Source organism: Sturnira hondurensis, unplaced genomic scaffold (assembly GCF_014824575.4).
Source record: "Sturnira hondurensis isolate 20B ecotype Veracruz unplaced genomic scaffold, ASM1482457v3 Scaffold0006413, whole genome shotgun sequence".
Classification (NCBI taxonomy): Eukaryota; Metazoa; Chordata; class Mammalia; order Chiroptera; family Phyllostomidae; genus Sturnira; species Sturnira hondurensis.
In genome coordinates, this window is record NW_028079044.1 from 41,742,279 (window position 1) to 41,754,343 (window position 12,065).

General features: G+C 39.4%; 1 protein-coding gene across 1 annotated transcript in view; it reads right to left on the bottom strand.

The window, feature by feature from the left end:
* Positions 1-302: 302 nt before the first annotated feature.
* HAS2 (hyaluronan synthase 2) overlaps positions 303-12,065 on the bottom strand; it is a 29,511-nt gene continuing 17,748 nt past the window's right edge. Inside the window, exons 3-4 of the mRNA XM_037048464.1 lie at positions 2,932-3,033; positions 303-1,579 (exon numbers count right to left, since the gene is read on the bottom strand). Of these exons, the coding sequence (XP_036904359.1) occupies positions 650-1,579; positions 2,932-3,033 (1,032 nt within the window). The 3' untranslated portion in view covers positions 303-649. The remainder of the gene's footprint in view (positions 1,580-2,931; positions 3,034-12,065) is intronic.

The window sequence follows — 12,065 nt, forward strand, 5'->3', positions numbered from 1 at the left end:
GTTTGAATTTTTTCCAGAACCTATTTTATTTAATTTTCTTAATAGGAAGAACAGGTGTATTTTATTAGAGAAAATAGAGAATATGCAAAATTTGTTTTAAAAAATTGGCATACAAAATTTTAAAACACAGTACAATTATATAAAATTACAGCATAGCCAACGGCCTTCAAAATTTCCTTTGGCATTTCATTTGGTAGTCTGAAACGGAAAATGGGTAGTCTTTCTAAAAAAAAAAAAAATTAGCTAACAACACAGTCCATAAGTTAGGTCGTATACATTGTAAGAACTTTTCCTTGAGTTTCCAAAATCCTTTTCTTCCACAATAACCCACATAAAGCATGGCTAGTGAGGTATATAGGGCAAACACTGTTAGGTGGATGTACAGTAAAGGAAAAAGTGCATAAACAAAGAAGTCTTCCCATTTTCATAGAAATTACAGGTTAAATCTGAGTTTCTTGTTGATGTATCATTTTACTTTGGCAGAATAAAAAAAAAAAACCCATAGAAATGTCTTTGTTCAAGTCCCAGCAGCAGTGATATGTCTCCTGTGGTGGCAATTCATTATCTCATGCCACAATACTCGAGAGTCCCTAGAGGAACTAAGGTTTCGTGTCTGCACGTGCGGTTGCAAACGTCCAACAATGTAAGATTATACATCAAGCACCATGTCGTACTGTTGTCCCTTCTTCCGCCTGCCACACTTACTGATGAGAACCACGTACAGAGTCAAAAGCATAACCCAATAGCATACGTAGAGCAACGTTCCAACAATTAGGACTGTCTGTTTGGATTCTGAGAATGGCTTTTTAGATTCCTTATAAATGGTGAAAATCACACCACCCAGGAGGATTGTAAACCAAACCGAGACTGGAATGAGTCCTATGAAATTCACAACAATCGTTTTCCTTCCAGATGTGCCCCACCCAGCCTTGTTTATCGTAGCAATTGCAAACATCTTGGCGGGAAGTAAACTTGACATGTACAACACTGAGTAGAGGGACATGAACACCATGACGATGTTTCCTCTAAGGCAGCTGGCAAAGGATGATTTGATGAGACCCACTAACTGGACAGTTAACAAGAAGAGGAGGATGTTCCAAATTTTGCCGCGGTAGAAGAGCTGGATTACGGTGGCAATGAGAAAGAAAGGGAAGAATCCAGTGATAACCGCTTCGTAGGTCATCCACAAGTGATGTTTATGAAACCACATGGCATTGTACAGCCACTCTCGGAAATACGACTTGCTCCAGCGTGTCTGCTGGTTCAACCATCTGAGATACTCTACAGGTGTTTCCGTAAGGCACTTGGATCGAGCTGTGTATTTTGTTAAATAGCCCAGACTCAGCACTCGATTCGTAAGATGCCGGTCATCACCGAAACTGCACTGGCTGCCCATAAATTCCTGATTGTACCAGTCTTCCACAAATTCATGCAGCAAGGAGTTCCTGTACATTCCCAAAGGTCCACTAATGCACTGGACACACCCAAAATAAGATTGACAGGCCCTTTCTATGTTAAAAGCCATCCAGTATCTCACACTGCTGAGGAAGGAGATCCAGGAATCGTACTTGTTTAAAATCTGCAAAAAGAAAAAAATAAAAGGTAAGCCTTGATTAAAAATACCAGTGAAATCCTACCATCTTGAGGTTAGTAGATAGAGCAAGGTTTGCTATTTTGTGTTCTTATTTTGGCTTCCTTCCCCTTTTTGACATGACTATTTTTTCACTCTGATTTTGTATTACTAATTAATCTGAGTTAGTTGTGTGCATGTGTAGCATCTTTTTGATGATAGTTTTTTCTACTTCATCACTCTCTATACTCCTTTTTGCTCTGCTTTTTTGTTCTTGTTATGTCATAATATTAAGATTCTTTTTTTTAGGCTTTAGTTCTCAGTCCCCAAATTCTTCTTCCAGGCACCGTTTTCTGCCATCTAGGATATGAAGGTCTTTAAAAGTCCTATTGCCTCCTATCCTGGTTAATTTCCAACTAATCCAATCCTTGGCTATAAATTTTCCTTCTCTTTCCTACTATTTCATGATGCCAGTAATAAAAGGGTTTGCTTTGGCCTCCCTCCAACTCTTGAATCCTGAAACAATGCTGTGTAAAGGCTATTCAAAATTATCAGCTTTTTATTGGCACTATTTCTAAATTCTCCCTTCAGCCACAATTTTGTTCTGTGTTCATCTGCATTTTGCATGCTTCCTTTTCACCCCTGAAAAAGGTTATTTTTTGCCCCTGGAAGTACATTTACTTTGTCTTCACTATCACCATGAAAATACAAAATAGTCCTACAGCAAGACAATGCCTAAACTTTAAAGTAAAATTTCATGTGCTCTTCATTCACATTTTGCTAAAATCTAATCTCACATTTGCAAAGAACTCATTTTAATCTTCACAATGTTTGCATATTTATTTTCCCACTCCAGTATTTGTTTCATGAATTATTTCTCCATTAATAGCAAATTAATTTTACTAATTAAATAACAATTAGTAAAAAAATTAATAATTGGAAAACCCATTTATTAAGTAATTGCTCCTTTGCCTTTCTCACAAATATAAATGTGAGTCGCTGTTTCTTTTCCAGTTCAGATTTGATCAAGCACATATTATTGGTCAGCTTTTCAAGACATAGATATGCGGAAGAAAATCTACTTCCTGCTCTACTTTGGTTTATTTGCAACTAAGTGAATTCCAACAACAGATTCTACCAGAACACTACATTATGGCTCAAGAACATAACTTATCAGCCACTACAGACATGGATTATACCCCAGGATTAATCAAAGAAATTCTAATCTCTTTGCAATTAGAAAAAAAGAGGCAGTAAGCTGGCTCCAAAGCACATTCTAATGTGTGATACCTAGCACAGACTTTGGTGTGTAGTAGATGTCGCTACTAAAGTGGCTTGGGCAAAAGTAAAGCCATACACACCTGGACATCTCCTCCGACACCCCCAACCATGGGGTCTTCTTCTAAAACTTTCACCATCTCCACAGAAGAGGCTGGGTCGAGCATGGTGTCTGAATCACACACCTGTGAGGAAGAAAATGAGTTAAAGAAAAGGGGGAAGCTGTGTGATCCATACAGCCAAAATTGAACGCACACAGGGCCCGGCACAAATAACACCCCTGATTTATTACAAAATCTTTTAGTACAAAATCATAAGCATGCAATTTTATAGCATAACACTATCACACTCAAGCACAGCATATGGCATCTTAGGTGAAATTTCCAGAGTGAAACTATAAACTATCACACCATATTACTACCCTACCAACCACACTCACACAGGCGTTACTTCTGCCAGACCCAGTATATCACGTCTTCAGCCTTCTTGTCACAAGGCCTCAGTAAGAGATTCAACATCACAGGAATGAGAGTTTGTTTCACCATGGACAATGCAAAGAGCTTGTTTTCCACCAAGTTCAATACTTAAATTGATGACATTGCTAGATAAAACAGCTGAAGTGATGTGCTAGGTGTCTTACAGGGAGGGTGACCAGCTTGTCCCAATTGGCCAAGGATGGTCCCAAATTTGGTAATAACCCAAGTAACATCCCAGTTTTCTAGGACTTGCAAAATATCTTGGGTTGGTTACTCTAGATGTTTTTCTTTTTTTCAACTGCCTTAAATAAGGCTTTTAAGGCAACTCGTCCCTCAGGTGGGAATGATGCTAGGAACACCCCTACGACAGTATTAAAAGGGAGGCACACTTTGCATTTATCACCCCCAACAGAAGACCCTCCTACAGCTGGGTGCATGCTGAAGCAACACATGTATGACCTGAGCTGAGCAGATGACATTGCACCAAAAAGGGAACCAGGAAGATGTTCAGACCACCTTCATATTCTGGAGTATCGAGTAGTCACCTAGCCTTTTGTATGTAAAAACAGATGTAAATTATCTTAAGCCATTTTAGAAATGCTAATTGGGGGGAGCACAGGGGTGGGATGGGATGAGAGTTAATAGACGGAAAACTGTATCTGAAAAATAATTAAATAAAAAATTGGGGAAAAAAAGAAATGCTAATTGTTCTTACAAACAATCCTTCTATGGATCAAAAAAGGAAAAAAAAAACTATGACTTTAAGAAGATTATTTGGATTAGCATAGGCCTGTGGACCCCACCAACATTCCTGTGGGAGGCCCCAGTAGACAGGGTCATAAAACAGTACTTTTTTTGCAGCCTGACTTCTGAACCAATTGGAAAATAAAGAATAAGAGAATAAGAAACCAAAATATCACCTGTAGAGCCATTAAATGGATATTAATACTAGGCCTTACATCTGTGCAATAGCAGGCTTCATAACAATGTTCTCCAGTGTAAGACAGAGTTATCTGTGACAGTAACCAGCAGGAAAGGGGGGACCAGGCTCCTCCTGCAAATACAGTGCTCCTTGTACATGCTAATACATGCTCCTTGTGAAGGTATGTATGCATCCTTAGAAGGATGCTAATATATCCTCCTAATACATGCTCCTTGTGAAGGTATGATAGCTGATCCCTGGCAGTAACCCACTCCCAGGATAGAGGAGGAAGGAGGAGCTGGGCTACTTCTTACTCTTTCCATACTCAATCAGATTAGGTCACTTCTCTCTTAGAGAGGATGTGAGTCTACCTCGTCTCACAGGCGGGTTGTACCTGTGGATGGAGCTTCTAATACACCATCCAAAAAAATCAGAAGGACACAAAGTGCTGCTCCCTCTCTATTCCTGATTGATACTAGGAATTAGGAGAGTTCTGGCCAAGACGGAGGTGTAGGTAGAAACCCTTCTCTTCCTCGCACTACCAAAAGGGGGGTAGCGACCAATCTAAAATCAATAAACAACCAGAAGTACCAGAAAATCAAACTGCATGGAACTCTGACAACCAAGGAGTTAAAGAAAAAATCAACCAGAACAACCAGACAGGTAAGGCAGACCCCACAGGGCAGGCAACTCAGAAAAAAACTGCTGCCCAGTGGCTGAGGGGCAGGACTGACTGACAAGCCCAGTGGAGCTATATGGGAGGGACTGACTTAAAGGGAAAAGTGAGACTCAGAGCTGACTATGGGCTAAGGCTGGGGTTCCTGCGGTGGGAAAGAACTTCCAGTCTGACTCAAGAGTCTGTTGGAAAGTGCACTACAGACGAGCAGGTGAGCTGCATTGCTTCCTCTCTGGACACCCCCCCCCAACAGGCAGCACGGCAAAGAGGGTTGCGCCGCCTGCGTAAATACCTAAGGCCCTGCCCCTTACAACTTACCAGGTGGGCCAAGACAAAGAAATATGGCCCAAATGAAAGAACACAGCAAAACCTCAGAACTAAGCCATGAGGCCAGTGCCAACCTAACTGATGGAGAATTTAAAGCCCTGGTAATCAAAATGCTGACAGAACAGATTGAGCTTGGTCAAAAAATGGAAGATACCCAAAATGAAATAAAGCAAAATATTCAGGGAACCAACAGTGACAAGAAGGAAACCAGGATTCAGAGCAACAATTTGGAACACAAGGAAGAAATAAACATCCAACTGGATCAGAATGAAGAAACAAGAATCCAAAAAAATGAAGAAGCTGAGTGAGGACTCTCTGGGACAACTTGAAACTATCCAATATTTGAATCATAGGGGTACCAGAAGGTGAAGAGCAACAGCAAGAAATTGAAAACTTATTTGAACAAATAATGAAGGAAAACTTCCACAATCTGGCGAAGTAAATAAAGACTTTCAGGAAGTCCAGGAAATCCAGAGTCCCAAAGAAGTTGGTCCCAAAGAGGAACACACCAAGGCACATCATCAGTAAGTTACCCAAGATTAAAGACAAAGATAAAATCTTAAGAGCAGCAAGAGAAAACAGTTGCCTACAAAGGAATTCCCATCAGGCTACCAGCTGATTTTTCTAAAGAAACCTTACAGGCAAGAAGGGGCTGGGAAGAACTATTCAAAGTCATGAAAGGCAAGGACCTACACCCAAGATTGCTCTATCCAGCAAAGCTTTCATTTAGAATGAAAGGGCAGATAAAGCACTTCCCAGATAAGGTCAAGTTAAAGGAGTTCATCATCACCAAGCCCTTACTATATGAAAGGTTAAAGGGACTTATCTAAGAAAAAAGATAAAAAATACGAACAACAAAATGACAATGAACTCAAAACTATCAACAAATAAACTTAAAAGAAAAGAAAAACAATGAAGACAAAAACTAAGCCAACAACCAGAGCAGGAACAGAATCAGAGAAGTGAACATCACACAGGGAGTTCAGTGGGGAGGGGAAAGGGAGGAACAGGAGGAAAAAGGTACCGGGAGGAAGAAGCATAATTAGGCAGCATAAAATAGACGGGGAAAGATAAAAAATGGTATAGGAAACAAGACTCAAAAGAACTTATATGTACAACCCATGGACATGAACTAGGGGGGGAATGCCAGAGGGTTGGGGGGCAGGGTGGAGGGAGGATAAAGGGGTAAAAATTGAGAGAACCGTAATACCATAATCAATAAAAATACTTAAAAAAAAGAAGACAGAGTATTCTTTTCTGGGGAATGCAAGGTCCTAGTAGACAGCAAGTGAACAGAGGGGACATGTGACGAAAGGAACCACTTTCACACTCCATCCAAGAAATAAATGGCATGATTGGCAGAGACTGGGATGCTATCTGCAACTCTCATTATTTTGCCATCAAGTCTGGCTATTCTGCATTTGTTTACTCAAGATGAATTTATTCCTATCAACTTTAACTATCTTTACAGTTCTCCAAACGACTTCATACAAATAATAGGGACCTGATGTACACCAGTTTCAAACAACAAAACTAAGTAGATAATCTAGCTAAGGAATCTCAACATTTTTAAAAAAATGTGTGAATTTTCCTAATAGCTTCTTTTCTGAAAATAATATTAAATAAGAATGTTGGTGAAAACAATTTAAAGGTATTATTGAAGCACATGGGCTTCAATAATACAGTGCTAAAAAATGAGCGTATCACTTCATTGGATTTAACTAAGAACTAAGTACAGCAATTTTAGGGTTAATTTCTGAATTTTTTTTTATTTCATTTAACTTCTTTAGAAGAATCCATTTCCTAATAAAAACCATTCAGTCAGTCAGTCAGTCAATCCAGCATGGTCTCACTTACTTTAGAGGGAGAAAATTCAGTCAGCAGCGAGGCATTAATTTTTCATTGCAGAAAACAGGATTTTACGAACATGTGGATTTGTAGCCAATCATCTCAAGCCTCAGGAGCCTAAACAAATTCCTCCAAGGCAATGATACTCCTCCGCAATGCCTTGTCTACCACTGGTTTGCATGCGGCTACCAGGAGGGCAGGCCCGTAGGGAGGGTGGAGAGAGGAGGCAGAAGTTCAGTCCACCTTCAGAATCCAAGGAGAGTTTAAGGCCACACCCCCCTCTATTGACTCAAGCTGGGAAAGGTAAAACCAGAAAGCTAAAATAAGACTAAAAACAACAGGAAGGGGGCAATCTAAAATTAATGTTCAGGTAACTCCGCCTGCTTGTGAGCCTAAGCAGACCAAGGCTGCTACCCCTTTGAAATGACTACACTTGAACCCAACTTGAAGCCCTGCATATTTAAATTGGCCCTCCCCACCCCCAGTTTCCAAGAGCAAAGTGCCAGGAGTCCTCAGAGACTGTTTGTATGGTAAGTTTAACTGTGTTGGAAGGGAAAGCTCTCAGAAATGCCTTGGAAAGGGGTTTGTTATAGTAGCTTTAAGGAGTTCATTTTTTGGATGTTATTTGGTGATAGAATGCCAATTAGAAAGCCACCATCTATGACGGTCTGTAACAGCAGGTATGTTCATGGACCTAATAGTATTTATACTTTTAGTGTATGAAGAGTGTAGTCAATATAGTAAGAACAGGATTTCCAGTTGTCTTCTAATTTAAAACAAGTATGTAATTTCATTCATTTCAGTTGGCTGTTTAGCTCCAGGCTAGATAGAAAACGTGGGGGAGGACAGACATCAGTTCCCACAGAGCTTAACCTCACAGAGAAAACACCGGAAACTATTAGCACAAATCAGAGCCTCTTTCCATCCACACTGAATGCATCTATGGAATTTGTCTCAACCACATGATCAAATCATACGATTTCTCACTAGGAGATACAGAAGTGGGGCGCAGCCACCACATTCTGACTAAAAGGGGTCCAAAATCTCAAGACAGAAAGACGTTATTGCAAGAACCCGGCCACCTCCTTTTTAACCACAAAATCATGAAGAAAGTGCATGAGATGTCCCCGACTGGTGTAGCTCCATGGACTGGGCGTCATCCTGCAACCCGGAAGGTCGCAGGTTCCATTCTGCGTCCTGGCACGTGCCTGGGTGGCGGGCCAAGTGCCTGGTTCGGGATAAGCAAGAGGAAATGGATGTCCTTTCCCTCCCCTCCTCTCTCTCTCAAAATATATCAAGTATGAAGCCATCTCTCTTCTTCCTTTACTATCCTAGCCAAGAGTCAATCAGACTCACCCCTTTCCTATCTAGAACTGGGTGGCAAGCTAAGGTGAGTAGGCCAAGGCCAGCCTGCCACCTGTCTGGATAGGGCCTGTGGGCTAAAAATGGTTTTTGCATTTTCTTAATATTTAAAAATTCAAAAATTTTTCTAACACATGGAAATTACATAAAAGTGAAATTTCCATGTCCATAAATAAAGTTTTATTGGAACCCAGGCATGCATGCTCGTTCATTTTTATACTATCTATGGCTGCTTTCACATACAAAGAGCAAAGCTGAATAGTTGCAACAGAGACCACATGGCCTACGCAGCCTAATATTTACTGGCAGGGCTTTACAAGCACAGTTTGCCTTGGGACTGAAATAATTGGTTGCAGAGGGAGGGTTCTCTTTCCGAAAATAAAAATAAAGAATAAAAAGTTGAGATTAAATATGTTCTAAGTCCCAATTTGAATTCTAGTAGTTTTTAAAGGTTGCCTTCATCTCCATGTTATAAATCACTATAACTGCATAAAAAGTGTACAACATTAATAAATTCGTTTCTGTTTAGCCAAAATGCTAATTTTAAAGAATAAATGCCCTCAGTTAAGGGAAGCTTCAAGAAGCTTCAGTTAAGTCTTGAGTCCTGTATCTTACTTCTATGACCATGAACAAGCTGTTTACCATCATTGTGATACCAGATGAGACACAGCCTATTAAAAGTAGTTTGTGAATTACAAAGGACTGCAGAAGTATGCCATTAGTATTAAGTAATGATCTTTAAATTTTTATATCCCCTAAGTAAACTGATACCTAGAGTCACGAAGACCCTTACCACAAACAAGTAGCTCAGTAGAGAGAAATCTCTAAAAGGAACTTGGGAATTGATTACATATCAAGAATCTCATGTGTTTGGAATTATCTATAATAATTAGTTATAGACTATGAGTCTGTAGTCTGTTACATGTTATTGGACTGTAAGTCCTTAATCTACCTATCTGTAATTTAAATAAAAGTCTCATCTAGAAATATTCCTCAGTCTACAAGCTTTTTAACCTGTCTTAAAATGTAAGACATGCCTAGTCTTCATGTTTTATTTTTCTAATGTGCTTTTTCTCCTTCTCCACTCCATACCACTTCAAACAGCATTGAGACCTATGCAGTAAGATGAAATCTTTTTTTTTAACTTTTATTTATTTTTTTAAAGATGTAACTTATTTATCTTCAGAGGGGAAGGGAAGGAGAGAGGGAGAGAAACATCAATGTATGGTTGCCTCTCGTGCATCCCCTCCTGGGAACTGGCCTGCAACCCAGGCATGTACCCTGACTGGGAATCAAACCATGAACCTCTGGTTCACAGGCCCGCGCTCAATCCACTGAGCTACACCAGCGAGGGCAGCAAGAAGAAATCTTAATTGCTCTGGCTGCTTTTGATGAGGAAACAAGTTGAAAATAAATCAGAAAAAGACCTCATCTGTTGCTACTTCATCCTTTGCCTACTGGTAAGCTTCAACCCTTTCTTAACTTTGATCCTTCATCTTACCCTTGACCCAATGAGACAACTTTCTGCTAGTGTGTGGAATTTACTCTTGATCTTTATTCCTGCTACCCAGCTTCCCATAAGGTAAACAGAAAGCTCCTCTTACACATCTTTTGCTCTCCCTACTCAGTTTCCTCTAGCAAAAGGGATAAACCAGAAAAAAAATTCACAAGTAGTTATTTACTAGCAAACAAGATGGTACCAGTCTCCCTGAACTTCTAATAGTATCATACCAGCGAATACTACTGAAAAGAAAACACTACACAAATGTTGGAATCAAACAGATCTAAGTCCCAATTCAACATTTACCAGTTATACAAACTTGAACTAGCTTCTTGACCTTACACTCCTTTACCACCCTAAGTCTCCATCCCTCAGGTGAAAAACAGAGGATCATATCTACCTCATAATGGTATGAAGTAAGCTAATTAATGTGGGTAAAGCACTTAATGGCTAGCTTATAGTAAATGTTCAAAGAAAGGAAGTTATATACTAAAAAGTATATAAATGGTAGGTACTAAAAAGGGATAAACCAAAACCAGAGGCACAAACTAAATAAAGACACTGGTCCAATGAGAGAAGGGGTCTTCCTTATTATCACTGTTTAAAAAAAAAAAAAAAAGCTGTTACTCTGGCAACAGGAAACCAATGTCAAGTCCAATACCTGATAAACATAAATTAAGCAAGTTGAGTTCCTGATCAGGGAATGTAAAAGTCCTTGGATTGGGTTGTTTTATAGGGAAAAGAAATAGCAAAAGTAGAGGGCACTGTAACTGTGCTAGAGCCTGGAATGTACCTTTTGGGTACGAGGTGAAATTTCATCATGTAACAAAGGATAGACCCAGGACAAATAGTAGAATGAATTACCCAAATTGATAGAAAATAGTTCTTAACATTGGTCAACCTAGAATGTCTTCAAAACATTAAGGTTAAAAACAAGGAGCCATTTGGTTATTCTCATTTCCTTTTTAGTGAGGCTTTAAACATTAGTGAAAGTTAAAAAAGGTAAAAAGAAAAGGGACAAGCCAGCTGGAAAACTGAGAAAACAAATGTTGTCAACTCTAAGGTTTAAGCTGTCCTTATTCCAAATGATAGGAATTCTTATTCTAAAGAAAAGAGTCAGGAAATCCCACAATGGTGGCCCACAGAGGTTTATATTCAAGAACCTAGTTTGGGTGGAGGGAGGTAGATTAAAGTGAGAAACATAATACTGATTGATAAATGAAAAAAAATCTCGATACCCCTCCCTTTTTGTTTTGTTTTGATCACAATTTTGTAAAGTCTAGGTCTGTTGTAAAGAGACTAAAATATCAGAGAAATTAAACAGCACTATGTTAGAGTCCAGGGCTGGGAGTGGTCCCAGAGAGCATCTGTTCTAGCAACGGAAGCCCAGAGCAAACAAACACAGAGTTGAGTCTAGAATTCACGTTTCTCCATTTCTTCTTCAGGGTGCTATTAATCTTATCCTCTAAAATGAAGGATACAAAGAGACATATAACACTCTTCACATTGGCCCTAGAGTATTTCAGGTGCTTAGGCTTCCTATACCGAACAGAAATCAATCAAGTACTATATACAGTGGATTCTCATGGTAGTTTACATTCTACGGTTTCCTTGAACACTGAATTGGCGAATGCCAAAAAATTGCTTCTAGCAGAAATATATAGGGTCACAACATTTTTGTCTATTGATCAATACCTGACCTTGTTTTGTTTTCAAATACACCGTGAGTCATTAATGTTGAATTCATGGCCAGCAGAACAAACATTCATGTCTAAACAACAAAGCTCGTTGAACAAACATTTTCTCCCTACAGCAATCACAGCCTTCTTGCCCTTAAGAATACTAGACAGCCCTTCAGCACTACACTTAAAAGTCATTTTAAACAACTATCTCACCAAAGGAAAAAAGCACAAGAAAAATGTGATACTAAAGACTATGAAGAAGTCCCTTGTTGGACTTATATAAGAAAAAGAAGATGAAAAATATGAACAGTGAAAGGACAGCAAACACGCAGTTATTAACAGCCACACCTAAAACAAAAGCAAACCAAGAGGACAGCTAGATCAGGAGTGGAACCATAGAAATGAAGAACACATGGAGGGTTA